Below are 19,868 nucleotides of genomic sequence, written 5' to 3'. Positions count from 1 at the left end.
GCCATAGCCACATAAGACACTTCTCACAATGGCAAGGCTGTGTGCAAATGTGACTCCACTGCATGCATGCACACATCCGATTGTTCGACGAGGAAGAGGCAGTAAAAATTAAATTGGAAAAACATGAGCTAGACAAAAAGGCGTTATTCTTAGGTAAATATAATGCATGCCAGTTATGCTGTGAGAGAGAGAGAGAGAGAGAGAGACAGAGAGAGAGACAGAGAGAGAGAGACAGAGAGAGAGAGACAGAGAGAGAGAGAGAGAGAGAGAGAGAGAGAGAGAGAGAGAGAGAGAGAGAGAGACAGAGACAGAGACAGAGACAGAGACAGACAGAGACAGACAGAGAGAGAAAGAGAGAGAGAGAGAGAGAGAGAGAGAGAGAGATAGAGAGAGAGAGAGAGAGAGAGAGAGAGAGAGAGAGAGAGAGAGTAGAGTGGGACTGAGGGCACACTGAGGAAACAAGGCAGCCCAACAGGAATAGTTCAGAGTATTCTGAAGCTCTCGAAGACTTTACACCAACATCAACTGTATATTCCTTGATCCTACCTACAATATTGTTTTACACTGCATCATCATGTGATAGAAGATGTTCTCTAACACACAGCTGATATATTACCAAAATGTCCCTGTATGGATATACATTTAAGTGCTATCTTATCTCAAAAAAAGACCCAGGATGGTAAATTACATGACTGTATTTTAAAGAATCGTCACAGGCTGTTAATATCCCCAACAAAAGACAAGCATCAGGCTAAACAATGAGAATAAGAAGAATCAACGCGAAACAAAGAAAGAAAGAAGAAAGGAGTTAACTCCATTGGCTTTTCCTCTGGGATGACAGAACACACTGACCAAAAACTGTGTAAAAAAAAAAAAAGTACTCGCAGACAAATGAAAAAAGGTATGGAATGCTGTCTGGTGGATGCCGTAGCCTGGATACAGAAAAGCATGCTGGGTAGTTTTAGGAGGAAACTCACCATGGAGTTTTAATGGCAAAACATCCTGCCCCAAAGAGGTAGGGTCTTCATGGGTGGGGGGGAGGAAGGGGGAAAATACACAGACATAAGATGGAAAAACCATTATTAAAGCAGTCCTCTGCAGCAACCAGTTTTCAAATCACACTTTTGAAACCGTGTCGATAGAGAAAAGGTCAGGTAAGTGTTTGAATGGCAGTGACACCTAGGGGAAGACTCAACCATTAAACCCCAGAAACTATTCTGCACAGTGGGATTTGGCAGATGCATTAGATCTGAATTCCTTTTTCTTTAGCAGCCATCAATGTATTCATTATTTTTGATCCAAAGGAGGTGGTTGGTTACATGAGACAGAAATATGAACACAACAAAAAATACCAGTATACTCTCCAGAAATTAAAAAATGTAGGAAGAAGGAAACACTATTTTTTTTTGTATATTTTCATGTTTCTTTTTTTTTTTACATGAGGTGCGAAAGACAATGGGTTTATTGTTGACACAATGTTGTGTGCCTGCATGTGACGTGTACTGGTTGAGTGACTATTTCCGTTTATACATTGTCTTGTGACTATTTCGATGTGTTTACAAGCAAGTGAGGGTGTGGATAAGTGCGTGTAACATCTTTTTCACGAGTGTGTGTATACAGCCCATCTATCAGTGTGCTGTCTTTTTGAGTGAGCGACTTAGTCTGTGTATCTTTGTGTGTCGGTGCCTGTGTGTCCCCGATGTTTACGAACCATTAGGAGTGGGAGTGTGTTCCTGTGTTTATCCTGTGTGTTCAGAGATAGTGACAGAGCTCCATAAACAGTTTATAGTAAATAGGCCTTTTCCCAACAGCAATAATGGCCAGATGAGACTGAACTCTGTCCCTCCAAACTCACCATCAGTCATGAAAACAGGATCCGAAGCCAATCAAAGCACTGCACGCCACCCCTTTATTTGATCGGTTATTTGGCGCATTCGTCTGGATCCCTAAAGACCCAGCAATGATCTCAAGTTTGAGTCTGTACAATGATATGAGGACCAAGGTTACTCAAGAGAACCAAAATACTGAGCAGGACAAAATCCTATTAGCCTAGGTGGCCAAATCTACCCTCAGACTGTATATACTGTAGGCCTGACCTTGTTGTCCAATGTTGAACTTTGGACAAAATGTGTAAGGCCCAGCGTGATAAGGGCTTATTGTTGTTGCATTACCACTGGCCTCTTGGCTCCACTGGCTCTGGAGGTGGGGGCACAGCTTGTGTACTCTACCCTCCTGTGAGGCACTTAACCTGCAGGGCCTTCACTGGTGTCCAGCTGGGTAAATGGATGAATGCCAATGAGAGACAAATGGATCAAGTGTGCGTGTGTTGATGGAGAGGAGGAACAAGGCCCTGGTTTACAATGTGTCCTCATTTTACTGAGTTTGCCGGGTGTGGGTAGTCTACAGAGACATTTTAAATAGCTCAAGTCACACAGACAAACAGTTAAAGTACCAAATAATTGATGTTACTATTGATCTCTAATTATTACTTCAGTAAAATACAATTAAATAAAAAGGTCAACTTGGGTTCATATCCCTACAGAAAAAGATCAGATAAAAAACAACACAATGATCCCATGACGGTTTGCACCCTGAAACCATCACAAAGCTTTGCACTTTTACACATAATAAACATCTGCATTAAAACCAATTCCTCAATATTTTCCTCTAAACACTCCCACGTTGATACCACACAGTAGTGCTAAGAATCAAAGCCGGGAGTGGGCAGGCGGAAGAGGATCGAGAGCGCAAACGGAGTACAAGGGCACCGACCCCACTCCCGCCTAGTAATCGTTCACACATTCATCTCTTAACCCGTCGGCCCTAATAGCTGCTACGACAGGGCCATTAAAGAGGGGGGTTGGGGGGGTAGATGATTTGTGCAAATGGTTTAGCTAGCGCATAACATTTTCCATACAAGGAGATGGGGGGATTCGCGCAAGCTAACCCAAGGGCTCTTAAAGCGCATTTCCGTCCTTGTCTCATTAGAGCTCTATGAGACAATGGGCTGGCAGGCGGCTGGTTCCGACACAAAGTATTACAGTAATCTGCCGGCCCATCTGTAAGAGGTCAGGCCGGGTCTTTCTATCTCTCTCCCTGTTGCTATCTTGGCTGGCATTAAGCTTGGGGATACCGTCAGCAGGGATTCAGCTGAGGGTGAAATCCGGTCAAAATTATCTCACTTTCATCTGATGCCTTTTCTATTGTCGTTTTGGATTTGGACACGTGTCTGAGGGATCTGAGTGTGTGTCACAGCTTTAGCGACAGCTAGCAACACACACACACACACACACACACACACACATAGCCCACAGAGCAGCCATGTCAGGGTCCCAAGTCACATGTCATAGACATTCATGAAGTCAAAACCCGCTTCTGACAGGTTACACTGACCACATTTCCTCCTCATTTCCTCTCCAACTGCCAAGAATTGGCACTCAGGACCAGGCCTGGGCAAAAGATGGCTGACAGGAAACTGTAGGTCATCTCAAGGTCACTTCCTCCTCCACCCTTTCTGTCAGTGCTGTAGCGTCCATACACACCACTCCTCAGCAGGAGGGTGACGTTGAGGACTAGCAGTGCTTGGCTACAACCCTGCGTCTCCGCTCCCTTGGCTTGCCCTCGTTGGTGCAGGTTATCTAGCGGATGCTGTGGATCACAGGGCTACGTCCATCCCGCCGGAACCAACATGAAGATATTTTTGGTCCGAGTCAGTCTCATATCGCTTGTTCTGAAGCCAGAAGTGTGTGGAGACAGCCAACACTGTTGGCAAGTTGCGTCCGCTCGGAGTACAAGGGCCAGTGTGAATGAGGTGGAAGGATATGTTCAAACCCCACCCAGGATGGAACCGTAGAGTTGGGGGCTTCCTCGAGAAAAACCCAAGAGGATTAAGACATTGTGTGTGTGTGCGTATGTGTGTGTGTGTGTGTGAGTGTAGACAGACGGCCCAGGAGAGAATGTAGGTTAAGCAGCTGGTGTGCTCCTCTGTTGCCCTGCCAACAGGGATCTGCTCATACAGGTGTAAATACAGATGCTGGACGCTTCCCTCACACACACACACACACACACACACACTCCACCGGCTGCACAGACAGACAGATGGTGCCTGTGTGCTTCTGCGCAAAGGCGTATGATATCACCCCCCAGTCCGGGGGCCCAACCTGCAGTGTGTGTGGAAAGTGTGTATGTGTGTGTGTGTGTGTGTGTGTGTAGGGTGAGTGGTGCCTGTGCAGCTGTGTGCATGCAGGGGGTCTGGAGCATGGTAGGAGCCGGCCGCCCAGCTGCACGTCCTGATGCATTAGCTCTGATGCCAGTCTCTCCTGAGGCAGACACACGGACAGAGGTCCAGGGTGGGCTCAGACCATTCTCAGATCCCCCCCTCACCCCCTCCATAATCCCGGTTGACAATCAGGGTTTCCCATGAACCCGTCTTCAACATGAAACCACTGGAGCGGTGGGGGGTGGCATTGTACCTGGGCGCAAAACTTGATTGAACTGTATTGACAACATTTCTATCCTTAACCATGCAAATATATCAAGATTGACCACCTGTCTCACATCATGAACTGTCCGTAATCAAGTTCACCTGTCAGCCAACTGACACCTTTCAGCACCTTTCTACAGCTGATGATGGAGCTGTGCTTTCCCCCCATGGCACCCTGACACCATGTTTCATGGGAGAATTGTTTATCCTTCCACTTGTATCAAAGCAGGATGGTTGTACAGGCTCTTAACTCTTCCAGCACATTTGGGCAATAATGTACTAACAGGGAAAGAATGCAATTTGAGGGAGATTAGAAAATGTCTTAGAATTTTCTATTAGTTAATCCCAAACATTTGCATCAAACAACATGTTTGTACAGTACGTGCCCTGGGCAATAAAAATGAATTGATGGGGTAAAGTAAACAAGAGTGGCTGTCAAGATTTTGCTTGTCTGTTCTAAAGAGACTTTCTGAGACAAAGCTACTGTGTTTAACACATTGAAAAAGTGAGGACAAGCGTTTAAAGACATGTCTTTCAAAGTATTGTACAAACCTGTCAGCTCAGTAACCCTCACTGCTGGAGAGCTGGTTTTAATTACAAATGGATCAATATGCAAAACGACCTCATGTAAAATAGCCTGTAATGGTGACTCTAATGATGTTGAGTTTGGCTTGAATGTTGCATGCAAATATACAGTCTCCAGACACTATCATCCTCATTAGAAGATCAGTTATCATTGGAAAATCTCAGCAACTTGGTTATAATTACAGCATTTCCCATTCAAACTGGACAGGAAAATGACATTTAAATCGAAATATTAAAATCTGGCCATATTTCTGATGCCACCTGTATGTAAATGTGTTTTTTTGCAAGGAGCTCATCGTTGCTAGGGTGACTCACTGGACCTTAAAAATACACGGTTTCAGGGCGTCACGAACATTAGTGTGAAGAGACGAGAGGTGCGTCAGTTCATCAGGGGTTGGGTGACAGTGTCTGCTCCTTCGCACACGCGACAACCAACCACAATGTGCATGGCACACTGTGCTCTCCTTTCCCCATCACGCTCAGGACGCAGGCGGCCATGAGCGACATGTTTTGGTCTCATCGTTACAGCCTCATGACCAGCTCATTATTCAAAACAGATCCTCGTATAGGAGAGTCTGATGAGCCTGTGTCCCTCTGCAAACAAACAAGTCTGTGCTACATCACTGTCTGCCCCACATCACTGTCTGCCCCACATCACTGTCTGCCCCACATCACTGTCTGCCCCACATCACTGTCTGCCCCACATCACTGTCTGCCCCACATCACTGTCTGCCCCACATCACTGTCTGCCCCACATCACTGTCTGCCCCACATCACTGTCTGCCCCACATCACTGTCTGCCCCACATCACTGTCTGCCCCACATCACTGTCTGCCCCACATCACTGTCTGCCCCACATCACTGTCTGCCCCACATCACTGTCTGCCCCACATCACTGTCTGCCCCACATCACTGTCTGCCCCACATCACTGTCTGCCCCACATCACTGTCTGCCCCACATCACTGTCTGCCCCACATCACTGTCTGCCCCACATCACTGTCTGCCCCACATCACTGTCTGCCCCACATCACTGTCTGCCCCACATCACTGTCTGCCCCACATCACTGTCTGCCCCACATCACTGTCTGCCCCACATCACTGTCTGCCCCACATCACTGTCTGCCCCACATCACTGTCTGCCCCACATCACTGTCTGCCCCACATCACTGTCTGCCCCACATCACTGTCTGCCCCACATCACCATCTGCCCCACATCACCGTCTGCCCCACATCACCGTCTGCCCCATGCCAAGAATGAACATGGGGGGGAAAGAACTCATCATGTCAAAAACTAGGATTTGGTTTGAAACAGCAGGTGATTGAAGGAGACTTCCTTGTTCTGTGTAATCGTGTGTTCCCAGTTCATATGCCTATAAACAACATTGAACTTGACTGAAGGTAACACTGACTATCAGAGGGGAAGAAACATTGTTCTACGTCGTCCAGGTGGACTAAATGCCACAGTAGGACGTCACCAGCGTGGATATTGGGTCACTGTGGGTAGGAGGAGACTCACCCAGTCCGCTTGGTAATGGTGCCCAGGGTCATGGGCTGCTTGATCTGTGCCAAGGGGAGCACCATGGTGAGGCTGGGGAGAGGGGAGAGACGAGGGTTGCCCATGTTGTTGTTGGTGAAGTTGTTGAACGATTCCTGGCTGGTAAGTTTGACTGCAAAGATAGAGAGAGAGAGAGAGAGAGAGAGAGAGAGAGAGAGAGAGAGAGAGAGAGAGAAAGAGAGAGAGAGAGATAACCCAATATTTACATTAGAAATATGCATTTCAAAAAAATATATTGCTTTCATTTAGGCCTATGCCAAGTGTGATTGTGAAAACTTTCACTAGCCCTAACCCATTTCTCTCTCATTTGTTAAACATCAGATTTTTTTTTTTTTTTTTGTCAGGGAGTGAAGCCCAACCAAAACATAACCATCATACACTCCTCCATGTCACACAAACACACAAAAGGTCCGAGACCTTCCCTCCAGCCGTGGGCCTGATTGGAGGTAACTAGCTCAAGATGCTGTGTTATGAAGCCCACTACAGCCCAGCAGTCTGTTAATCAAGGCCAATCAACAGCCTCTTTCCACTACCTTTAGAGTAAACCCCCACTCCAAAACACACACACACACCTGATCATACCAAACACATCTCATGTCACATCCCCCAAGGGCCAGAGCCAAACACAATCAAGCCAAGTCAAAGGGCTCCTAGGAAGCCTAATGGCCTTAAAGAAGAGATCAGAGAAAGAGAAAGAAAGAGAGAGAGAGAGAGAGAGAGAGAGAAGCAGGGGGGGAGAGGAGAGAGAGAGCTAACAGTTGCAAATAATGAGTGCCAAAATTGTGTGGCCTAATGCCTAATATAACGAACCCATGCAGACTCTATGCTACAGGCATACATGACGTTGAGGCAGACGTTAATGCAGGCTGGGCTGTATCATAACAGGGTTGCGCTTTGAAAAACACAATACATTCTAATAGGCATCTCTGCTTACCCATTTGAGGACCTACAGAAGCTTTAAGGACCTAGAATAACAGAAGAGGTAATGCTCAACCTCTCTCATAAGCGGAGAGGAAACACTATTCGTACATAGAATCTATGGAACATTTGAAGTGCAGGGCCTTAAACATGTTTTCTGTATTAGTGAAGGCCCATCGTTGGCCAGGATGAGATCCATGCACTGTTTTAAACATCTGTCTGGTAACGAAAAACATTTTAGATTTTTACGGCCCATACGATAAGTAGACAGTTGTTAACCACAGAGCACTGTGGGTCACCTGAGGTAAAGACTGAAACACTATGTATTTTTCAACGTAATAAACTAGCCATTTAATAACATATGAAACAAGCCATTTACTCTCAAACAGTACACTTTAGGGCAAATAGGATTGGTAAAATAGCATTTTCCATAAGCATCTTTAATACAATAAGCACTACTACCTATATGCTCAAGATCATTGTCTACATCCTTGTACAAATCCAAGTGCAAAAACTTGTGAATGAAGTACAACACAACCTTCACGTCCAACCTCATCATGCAGACTTTGTTCATTTTCTTTTTGTTGGATTAAGACAGCCATTAAGCATGAACGTGAAGGAGATCGGGAGGTAAAAACAGTCTGAAAGTAAAGAAAAACCTCAAAAATGTACAATGAAAAGGAGATTGGGTTGTGATTATTGGGTGTGTGGTTGTGTGCGTGTCTGCGTAATCAAAGCGGAAGGCGGGCAGAGTTGGGAGGGGGGGCTGAGACTATGGAGATGGGGTTTTAGATCATTAACCCGTTTCTCAGTGTTTCATTAGCTCTGCCAAAACGTCCGCTTTGTGCCTTGCCGAAGAGCCGGCGTTCACAGCTCCCGACCCACAATGCCGCTTGGGGGCCCTTCGGAGACCGAATGTTACACAAACCACTCTGGCCTTCTCTTTCTCTCTGTCCAACAAACAAGAGTCTCCCGGGCAGCTCTTGAGGGCCCTTCACATTTCAAAAGAGCTACACCCCCCCAGTGCAGCCACCCTTTTGTTCAGAGGAGCAGGCAGCAAAGAAAAGGAATTTGAACAGGAAGCAGCCTGAAAAGCCATAATGGTGCTTCAACAGGGGCCTAAAACGCAAGGAGAGAGGAGGAAGAAAAATCTTAATGAATTTAGCATCCTTTTCCAAAAGGACACTTCACCTTCACTTGCTCCGTCCACGGAGCATGGCTTAACCCCCTCGCCACCCCCCGGCCCCCACCCTCCTACCAAGAGTGGCGTTGACCGAGCGGGAACAGGTGTTGTTGACGCCGGGACGGGAGCGATGACGGATGTTGACGTGGCCTTCATACCGGCCTGTCACTCGGGGAGCAGGGGTGCCATCCTTCAGAGCGCGGGCCAGTGAGAACAGGCATGACTGGAAAAGTGGCAAAGAACACGCGCGGAGAAGAAGATATCTAAACGTCTGGGATTCTGATGGATGGAGGGAGACGAACAGAATGCAGGAAAATAAATCGGGCAAGCTGGTGGGCGAGGCAGACAGAGAGAGGCAGACAGAGAGAGCCCCAGAAACAGAGAGAGCGAAGGAGAGAGAGGCAGAGAGAAAGACAGAGAATCCAAACAAAAGCGAGGGAGGAAAAGAGAGAGAGAGCGAAAGAAGAAGAGGAGCGTCTGGCCTACAGATAGCTCGCTAGCGTCGGGCCCTGATTTGATTAATGACTAGGGCGTGATGTGTCTGAGCACTGATACATGACAGCCCCATGGAAAGAAGATCCATCAATGCAAATCCGGCCCTGGTCCGTCGTCTAGGGCCTCAGGTCTCGCCAAGAGGTCACACCGTCACCTGACCCCCACTTTTACTCTCTCGATCCATCCCTCCCTCCTTCCCTCTCTCCCTCTGGCTCAGCAATATTTGCATCTTCTCCTCGCAGCATGTCTTTCTCTCTCACGCTTGTCTTTCTGTCTCTCACTATTGCCAGTCCCCGTCATGGATATCTTGCGTTTTTCTCGCTCCCGAGTCGTCCGATTTGCATTCAATACAAGAGCTCCACTGGAAGGAGGAGGAGGGGGGGGGGGGGCGGAGAACGTAAGAGATGTTGAATTTGCAGCTGTTGACAAACATTTTCATGTGGTATTTGATTAATGCGTGTGAGTGTTTTCTTGCTAGTGTGCTCTGTCTGCTTCTGTCTGTGAGAGGAGCGGGGAGGAGAGAGAGGCCTGCTGGCTGAGACAGGTTTAAAGGGTGAAACGCTGAGTGATGGCTGGGGAATTAGAGCAGACCTTGAGACGGTCAGACGGTGCTGCAGCTGCCAGAGACCAGCATACAGGAGGAGAGAGAGAGGAGGGGTGGGGGGGGGGGGGGGTCAAAGTCTCTGGTCAGCAGGGGAATACTTTGATATATACGGTTTCATCCATGTCTTTTTTTGCTTGTCCAAGTTTCCCAGACATGTTATAGTAAAGAGAAGAGGGAAGACAGGAGGGAAGAGGGAGGGGGGGGGGGCATGGGGATTAAGGTGAAGGAGAGAGAAGAGGAATGAGGAGTGTGAGGTGGATGAGAGAGAGGAGACAGAGGGAGAGAGACAGAGAGAGACAGAGAAAGAGAGAGAGACAGTGTTGGAGAGAGGATTACAACAATAGGTAATCTGCTGGGCAAAGGAGAAAGAGCACTGTCTTGTCAAGGCCCACAATTCCCCAAACTCTCATTGTTAAAACACTCACTTTAAGGAGAGAGAGAGAGAGAACGAGCAAAGGGGAGAAAGGGAGGTGCCTGCTGGAAGTGCCGGACGGAGGAGGAAGGCCCGGGGATTCCCGATGGACAAAGTGAAAACAAATTAAAGGAACCCTTATAAAACACAGATGCTGCACAGAAAATAAACTTCACAAGATTTACTGTTTTCCTAAGAAATCGGAAGACATTTGTGGAAAAGCCATCAGCCCGAGCGACTCCCAGGTAGCGTCACAATCCAGGTCAAGGCTTCTCCTGATGCCAGTTTTTCTTCCCTTTCTCCCCCTTTTGGGTTTTACAGTATCTGCTCTGCTATTTTCAGTCAGTGAGCCGGGGTCAAGCCAGCCTGTGTGAAAATGGCCGCTGGCCAATCCCTTTTCCCGAAACACAAGTGAATGGGAGTCTTTATTTTTTAAGAGACCCAGAATTGGGAAATACTTTCAAAGTTTGCAGTCAACGTTGTTGGCCGTGTGAGCCTTTGCAAAAAAAGCAGGCACTCATTTTTTGCAGAGTCAATCTGATCGACAATACAAAGTGCACAAGGCCCAACAACACAAGTGCATGCTCAAACATACCCACACTGAAATCAGATCCCAGAGTTTACAGCACGTCAGTATTTACAACGCCTCATCAGACAGAGTGAGCTGGCGACTGGGGGGGGGGGGGGACACACATCTTCAGTGGGTCGGATGACACGGATACACAAACCATATGTGAGACTGAGCTGTCTGTGAGGGGTGGGCTCTGGTCTGTGAGGGGTGGGCTCTGGTCTGTGAGGGGTGGGCTCTGGTCTGTGAGGGGTGGGCTCTGGTCTGTGAGGGGTGGGCAGCTAGCCGTGTGTGTGTGTGTGGGGGGGGGGGGGGGTGTATTTGAGGGGAAAACAGGCGAGGAAGAAAATGGCAGACAGAGAGAGTGATTGGCATAAGGTCCTGAACAGAGAGAAAGAGACAGCGAGAGAGATTGAGAGAGAGACAGAAACGAGTCCAGGGACAGAAACGGACTTAGACGGAAGGAGAGAGGCGGAGAGAAGCCCAGTGGAAGGGAGAGGGAGCGAGAGGGAGCCTCCAGTCTATCTGCAGGGCTGATCAATGGGGTTGCTCAGCATGTGGCTCTGATAAGGGGCCTGTAATCTGATCATGTCAATGTACTTAAGAGCTAAGTGGGGGCCAGGGTCCCCTGCTCCCCCCGTCTTTGGATCAGCAGCAACATCACAAAACATCTAGTATTCTCTTGACATCACTGGCCACGGGGGCTGAAGAGCCGCTAGCTCACATCTGAGCCTTTACAATCAAAGCCTGCCAAGCAGTGTTTTAATTAGGTGTGTTTTAGTAAGTACGCATTCAAGTGTAAGTGGCCTAGTACAGTGAAACATGAATGCTAGTGCTTCAGTTACAGATGTTAGTATGTACAACAGTATACGTTAGGTATTCAAGTAGTAAAGAAAGGGCACCGCATGCTCCGAGTTACTACGAGTTAGAGTACTCCACAGGAAATTTGTAACAGCATACAGTAACTATGTATGTGTTGGAGGACATTTAGCAAGCTGCCTCTCACGTCATGTCACTTCCTGCACATGGCTTCAAATTCAAATGTTCTCTGTGACCCAGTCATTTTACTAAACCAGAGTTGAGCAACAGTGTCGGGACAGACTGAGGAGTCTGTGAGGAATATTAAAAATGGTTACTGTATGTGTGTTTGCTTACAGGAGACAACAAGATAATCTTTCGTGTGTGTGTGTTTGTCCATGTGATTGTAAACAGAGCGGTCCACCCAACCCGGATGCCACTCCCACGCCAGATAGACGGAAGAGTCTTCTCCCCTCCCCGCCCCCCCCCCCGCCCCCCTCCCGGAAAGGAGTGGGAACGAGTGCATGGTCTGTGTCTGATGCTACAACATGACCCCGGAGCTAGACAGAAAGGAAGCAAGCAAGACTACACTCTGGGAGAGGGAAGGGGAGGTGTGTGTGTGTGTGTGTGTGTTTGTGTGTGGTGGTGGGGGGGTTAATGCATGTATTCTTTTTATGAGGCATTGGGGAGGGGGGGGGGGGGGGGCTATGTTTGGAATGTTGAATACGGAAGAGGAGTAGGAGCAAATTCGGTCTGAAATTAACCATGCAGTCATTTAGAACAACATATTTTACGCCTGGCATAAAACACTTCACACTAGGCTTTCATATTCACACACACATCACCATAATGCATATGTGCATCACTACTGACAATGTGACAAAACGAGTAAAAAGAGGAACTGACCACGCATAAGATATTTTTACATTACATGTTTTATTGCTTTAAAATGACAAGAGGCACTGAGTGCTAGTAAATCTCCAGGTATTATATAGTGTTCTGTGTGAAATAAAATAATAACACCTTACTTGCATTGTAGGAAACTTGCATTTTTTTTGGAAGAAGAAACTGGCTAGGAGTGTTTCCTTTAATCAGTTACCAGTGTTAAGAGCCACATGTCTGAAACATCTCGCAAATCTATCAAACATCAAAGTACTCGTTCCCCGTTACCCGTTTCAAACACACCACTTCTCAACAACAGACTCTCTGGCTCTGGGTTTTGTGCATTTTTTAAATAAAATATTTAGGATCAAAAGATGATATGGTAATCATTTTTGTGATTATAATTCAATTACAACAGTGGGAACATTTAAAGAACTGGTACAGACCACAAGCTCAATTTGATCTAAACTTCATTGACCCGATTTAGCAAGCTCCCAAATCAAAATAAACAACATGTCAAATATTCCTAAAAGACAATGTATTTAAATACTTGGAAATATCAACGCCACCTCAAAGGTCAACATGTAAATATCTATGTCGTGTTAATATAATGCCTTGACCACAGTCTGAGTATATAAATACACATTCAGCAGGACATGTAAATATATAGTACCTTTGTACATCCACGTTAAGTTCACACAAGGAAAGTACAAACTTCCACTCAACCTCAACTTTTATGAATAATCTACTGTAGGTACTGTGGTTGCAGGTAACAAAATAATGTCTTCTTTTTTTATTGAACATAAAATTAATATGAGCGTGTGTGGTGGTGTGGTGACTCCCTGGTCCTCCAGGGACTCGGGTCGTGAGAAGTGTCAAAAATGTGTTTCTTCATCATGGGGGGAAAAGGGGGGGAAAAGAAATGTTTGAGCAAAACCTACGCTGCCCAGTAAAGAAACGTCAGCTTAGTGTATGAGCTCCAAGGAGAAGGAGGAAGACTAAATACTAATTAAGAATTGCAGCTTCTATGTACGCACCAGAGCTGGTATGAAACGCAAAAAGCTTTGAATGTAATGGCCTAAATGATGTGCATTTACTGTACTCTCTGTACACTTACAAATACAAAGAGCAAGACAATAACTTACAAACAATGAAGGCACAAAGTAATGATGATATGTAGTAGTATGGGATTTTCCTTTGAGTTCCACACCAGTCAAGGTGAATGTACCTTCTGGAAGGCTAGAGTTTCGAGATGAACGTTTTTCAGTTTTATTGCCATATTCCAATTTTTACATTTCAATAACCATGACTGACTTTGTAAACTGCCAGTAACAAGGCGTTTAGTGGTTCTGGCAAAATATTAAGCAACTAATAAGAATGTTAAACAAATGTGGGTTGACAGTCTACCACTGCCACAGATTCATATTCCCCCTTACAAATGTGCATGAGGGTTTGCTGAAAAACCCAACAAGTACAGGGAAGGCTAATTCTTAGAGTAAACTGCTGGTTCTTTTGCTGTGTGGTTTTTCTACAACTTCCTTACTGACTCAAAAGGAGGCAATAATCTGACTACCACAAAGAAAAAATAAAATACTGCTCAGTCTGCCACACATGCAGTCATACGGTGGCTAAAGTGAAAAAATAAATCTAAAAAATTCGACAGGCTTCAAGAAAAAATCTGATTATACCAAAATACTGAAAGTACCAATTGAATACATTGAAATACAATATTTAATTTCCTGCACTTTTCTAAATAATCTTGATTTTGTTAATGTTGTCTCAACTCATCAATTTTGTGTACAGGAACATCTCAAAATAATAAATAATTTTCCATTAGTTAAAATTGTTATTATATTAGCATGTTTTATGCTAATAAAACCAAGTTTGGTCTGTTTGTTGAAATACACAATTTATTATTTTACATTTGTGGCAACAACCATCATGACGAAGAACTTCTTAGTTCAATAATGTAATGTTTTTATTTGTGTGTATTTCCAAGAGAACACCTGAGTAAATGCCACAGTGCAAGTCCTAAAATATTAGCTTGGGGTCAAATCCAAAGCACCATTTCAAAACATAAATACAGCCTCTTAAAAATACTAGTGAAGCGGGACCCGAGTTTTTTTGGTCCATTCATAAAAAGGGCAGGAGAAATTACCAAGCCCTCCCAGCCCCGCTCTCTGTTATGTTAGATTTGTATCGAGGCAAAACTTTGTAGCAGAAGTCAAGCTTTACAAGTCTTTTCCTCTCTCCCTCAATGGAGCGGAATAGGGCTTGACTGGCACTCTGGAACTGAGGCTTGCTTGCAGCCAAGAGAAATACTGGGAACACAGCGCCACACTGAGGCTGCCACTGAAATCTGGAGCATGTGGAGGTTTTCTATAGGAAACGGTGTTAAACAACGAAATACAACAAGAAAAGTGTGACAAGATCTACACTGTAGCATGATGAAGAGTGCAACACTTTTTATTTATTCATCTGCTCTCAATTAATATAAATCAAATTAAGATCCCACTCAGGGTCTAGCTGGCTTTGCTTTTTGCTTTCCAGTAAACCACAAACATATCTGCCAAGAGGGACAAGAAAACGACAGCACAGATGGCAGAAGACCAAAAAATCAATTTACAATATTGCCATCGGTGAGTCAATGAACCAGATTTTATGTCAAACATCTGAACACCGCTACGGGTCACGTGTGTGTGTGTGTGTGTGTGGATGTTTGCAAATGTACCATCACCAGTCTCAATCACTCAGTCTCACCAGAGTATGTCCAGGTATTTAGTGAGTCTGTATGCGTTTCAAGAACGCATGGAGGCCATCTGAGATGAGAGACAAGGAGCACGTGTGGCACTGCTCCACAACATCAGATCTGTCCCTGTTTTAGCACAACCAGGCCCCTCCTGGAGGTCCCACACTCCCACAGCCAGCCTCTCTCTGGCACAGTCGATGGGACAGACGTCTCACTGGATCCAACGGGAGAATTTCCAAAGGCTAATGCCACATGGCCTCAACAGAGAGCAAAAAGTCCTATTAATCCCCTAGATAGCAAATGACACAACTGAAATAAAACTACAGTTTTTGATAGGTAGTGGGATATACTGTAGGTTTGGATAAGGTTCTAACCTAAACTATTCAATGAACTAACTAAATCCTATGGATTTAGTTTAGTTAGCCCTTTTTGTAATACAATTTATGTTGATCTGATTGACCTGTATGGGGATTGATCAGTGATGCTTACTCTAGGTTCAAAGACACCCAATCAGAACTACACATCTATTTACGTCACAGCACACAAAATAAGTGAGCCTTTAAAAAGCGCTAATTTTAGGAGCGACTCGGACAAGCCCAGGGGTCGAGAGGTCAGGTCGTAAACACGTGTCACGGCTCGCTGCCGTGACGTTATGAGGTCATGGTAAAACCCTCGGCCACAAGACGGTGACGGACAGAAAGGGGCATGTGGGGGGGATTAAAAGAGGTTGAAAACCCAAACAAGCGTCTTGTTGGCTCTAATGGTACAGAGGAAGTATCTCTTTATCAACAGCGAATTAACAGTTTCCTGTCACACCTTGTTTCCCCCCCCCCCCTCAACCCCGGCCTGTGAACATGCGCCCGAATCCAGATGGCTTTGTACCGACCACCAAAGCTTTTGTACGCTGAGTAGAGAAATCTGTTCACTGACGAATAGCTGTGTTGATGTTGCTGGGTTGAATGTACGACCCCACTTGGACACAAGAACAAGCTGTTTCATACACGCACACATAGGAAAACAAGGTCACACACACACACAAGCAAAATGCTTTGATCTTTTTCTCTCCTCCTTTCTTCCATCATCTTCCTCCTGTCCTCCTACTAGAGGAGCATGCTGAAAGAGCAACAACAGGAATGTAGATCTAGCAGTCTAGACACATTTCGGACAGAATAGCATCCGACAGTGAGAGCAGACCAGTTGAGTCCAGTCCATACCAGTCCAGATGGCTAACCAGTCCAGTCCTTGAATCCAGTTCAGTTTCTGCCAGTCGAGTCAAGTCCTTTACCGTACAGACAGTCAGCTGTTGGCATCTGAAATCCTTGACTCAGTCTGTGATTTACCAACACCTCAGGCTATCTTTGTGTTCCGTACAATGTCCTGCAGTATCTACTGCATAGCAGGTGGACCTCAGAATGGCACCCATCCCATATTGAACAATGTACTTAAAGAGATATGAATGCCTGGAGGAACTTTTGGAAATACCGTATATTACATTTTGGGGTCATCAACTCTAATGATAATGCGCTGATCCAGAAACTCTGTAACCTAAATAGCAACATTCCATATTTAAACAGAGTGAGAAAAGAGTCCCAATTGTAGCTTCTATTTTTAACGCTCCGGACTGGCAGCTTTTGAAGGATGTGTACTTTTCCGAGTTCCTTCCCTAAAATCAACGTGTTGTCCTAGGCGACAATCACAGGGCAGCTGTTGTGGCTACGTCGCAGTGCCTGAGACGCCTCACCCCAATCCATCAGGAGAACAGGCCTTCGCTCACGGGCCAACATTCACAACCTCCTAGCAAAAACAGGCGGAAAGCAAACACAAAGCAAATTGTGATAATCTGAGTTCAGTCCACAAAAACGGGATAAATGATCTGTTTTCATCGTTTGTTGAGGGAGGGGAGGGGGGTCTACAATTATAGAAACTGTGTTGTGAAAGGAAGACAACAGGATGCTGTTGTGCCAACTTATTCCTAAATCAAGTCACTAATCTGACATGTTGTGTCAAGCTATAGCCATTTGTTAAGCGCTGTAGCACAGAAACCTCAACAACCACCTCCCCCCTCCTGTTTGATTGACTATAGGTATTGTTTGCAGTAATACACATGGCTCACATTAACACCAAGAAATACCTCGGTTCTCAGGGCACCAAACCTGTCAACAATTTATTTACATAGGGTAGATGTTGAACACTGTCATACAGAAATGAGATTCCTGAATAAGTAACAAACCAATTCAATTCAACACTGCAGGAACTCAGTAAGTCTGGTTTTCTGACAGTACGAGACTAAAAGGTGGATGTGTTTTAGATGGTACAATCAATCATATTGAGTGTGTGAAAGATGCTACAGCCAATTATGAGCCACCTGACTTATTCAGTTTGGGCAGTTTTAGCTAGTTTTGTTAATTTAGACGAAACAGTCTGAATTAAAACTTGAGATTGACTTTTGGACAAGGATAATAACCTTAAAACAGCAGGTTTAACACCCATTTAGCGGAAAGAAAACACAATGAGAAAACACAATTTCCCGATACCATGACTGCATCACCATAATTAAAACGCCTACTTCCTAATTCCCTAAAGGTAGACCCCCCCAATTATTGGTTTAAACTATCAAAGACCAGAAAGCCAAAGCCAATTGATATTCCAGAAATGTTCAAGTATTAAAAACAATTCAACTCACCCTAAAATCCTCACTTTTATTTTTTTTTACTGTAATAATTTCACTGTCAGTTTCCCTGTGGCCTACCCTGCTTCTGCACACACACATACACACATTCATAAACACACACACAGACTAATTGTTGACAGGTGGCCCTAAAGCCCTCCTTTGAAAAGAAAGTGTGATTTACGAGCTAGCCCCTTTTGACCGGGACTTTCATCGCTAATGCTACCAGAGCCCCTCTCTGTCTCTGTCTCTCTCTCTGTCTCTCTCTCTGTCTCTCTCTCTGTCTCTCTCTCTGTCTCTCTCTCTCTGTCTCTCTCTCTCTGTCTCTCTCTCTCTCTCTTTCTCTCTCTCTCTGTCTCTCTCTCTCTCTGTCTCTCTCTCTCGCTCTGTCTCTCTCTCTCTCGCTCTGTCTCTCTCTCTCTCGCTCTGTCTCTCTCTGTCTCTCTCTCTCTCTCTCTCTCTCTCTCTCTCTGTGTCTCTCTCTCTCTGTCCCTCTTTTCTGTCTCTCTCTCTCTCTGTCTCTCTCTCTCTCCACCACTTTCTTGAGCTCCCTGTCATTTTGTTTCCATATTTCTCTCTTTCTCTCTTTCCCTCCTCGGCTCCTTCTCCCCTTCCAGGAAGCAGCACAGAGCATTCCCGGGGCCTGATGTCAGCCTCTGGGTCTGACTGCATGGCTGATCCAGTGCTCGGGGACTGAACAGTAGTCATTAATAAACAGTGAGCAGGGAGGATGGGGGAAAGGCCACACAAACCGAGGGTGAGGGTGACAAGGGCCAGGGGAAGAGGTCTCGGCCTGGTGAGACACTGAAGGGCAGGAAGGGGAGGGAGGGGAAGAGAAGGCGCCGTGGCAGCAGAGCCAGAGAGAAGGGGACAGGGGAGATGGATGAGTGTGGGGGGATATGACAGTGAGGGGTGGGGGGGTTCTCTTAGACTAACTCAGAGGTTACGGTACATGAGCCGACTCACCCCTGACACTGGTAGCCGTCTGAACTCTTATCTGAAGTCATAGACTCAACACACACACAGTACACAAACAGAGACACACGTCGCAAAAACACACAAGAACACACACATACACACAACACACATTTGAGAGTCCATGTACACGCTTAACGCTGAGTGAGTTTGCTAATGCGTCGGTGGATGTGTTTGTGTAAATGGGGTCTACGTGCTGATGCATGGGGTGTGTTTGTGTGTGGTACCAGCCAGGCCAGGTGACTAGGACACACATCTCTTTGGCAGCCAAGGGTGGTGTTTGACAAACATGGGCCAAGGCTGTGACAGCCAGGCCGCTGTCCCCAGGCACAAGGTCTACTTGGGTGACTGAACTTTGTCACCCTGTAAGGGAACTGAAGCTGTGGCTGCTAGGCCTTATAGGTAAAGGGGGGAGATGTAGACGGTAAAAGAGGGCGGTGGGAGTGAATATTACAAATGTTTGTGCAGTGTGTGTGTGTGTGTGTGTGTGTGGTACTCACCGTGTAGCGGGGACCCCGAGGGGCTGCTGGAGAGCCCAGGGATGGGGCTGCAGCGGCCCCCGACCCCGCCTCCGCCTAGTCCTCCTCCCGCTCCCGCCTGCTTGCTGCTCAGCTCCTGCTCCATCTCCTCCAGGCCGGCGCTCTTCTGGAAGCGCGACATGCGGTTGACCACCCGCGGCGACATGTGTGTGCGGGCGCAGGGCCCCCCGCCGTAGGGGTTGATGGGGAAGACGTGAGAGGTGCCGCGCAGCGTGCTGATCACCACCCAACGGCTGTCCTGGCTGAAGCACATGTCCTGGACCTGGGAGGGGAGGGAGAGCAGGAACCAAAAAAAAATCAAGAAAACATTTAGCTTCACATTTACACATTTAGCCTCAAACGGGCAACCAAGCTTTGAATATGAGTAGCCAGGAACGCTGCTGTCGACAGGCTGAAGAAGGCCTGACTCATTCCTGGAACCGTGATTGTTAATCTCAGTAGCGGAAAAGGGTA

At 46.2% G+C, this 19,868-nt stretch overlaps 1 protein-coding gene across 4 annotated transcripts in view; it reads right to left on the bottom strand.

Annotated features, from left to right (window-relative positions):
• Positions 1 to 19,868, bottom strand: part of bcas3 (BCAS3 microtubule associated cell migration factor) — a 196,270-nt gene that overhangs the window by 129,506 nt on the left and 46,896 nt on the right. For all 4 annotated transcript variants that reach the window (XM_084673587.1, XM_084673586.1, XM_084673585.1 and 1 more), the window contains exons 15-16: positions 19,377 to 19,677; positions 6,586 to 6,736 (exon numbers count right to left, since the gene is read on the bottom strand). In XM_084673587.1, coding sequence (XP_084529713.1) covers positions 6,586 to 6,736; positions 19,377 to 19,677 — 452 coding nt within the window. The remainder of the gene's footprint in view (positions 1 to 6,585; positions 6,737 to 19,376; positions 19,678 to 19,868) is intronic.

The sequence above is a fragment of the Hypomesus nipponensis genome, chromosome 15 (genome assembly GCF_054491055.1).
Source record: "Hypomesus nipponensis isolate SF chromosome 15, ASM5449105v1, whole genome shotgun sequence".
NCBI classification, from domain to species: Eukaryota; Metazoa; Chordata; class Actinopteri; order Osmeriformes; family Osmeridae; genus Hypomesus; species Hypomesus nipponensis.
This window is presented reverse-complemented; position numbering and strand designations above follow the sequence as displayed.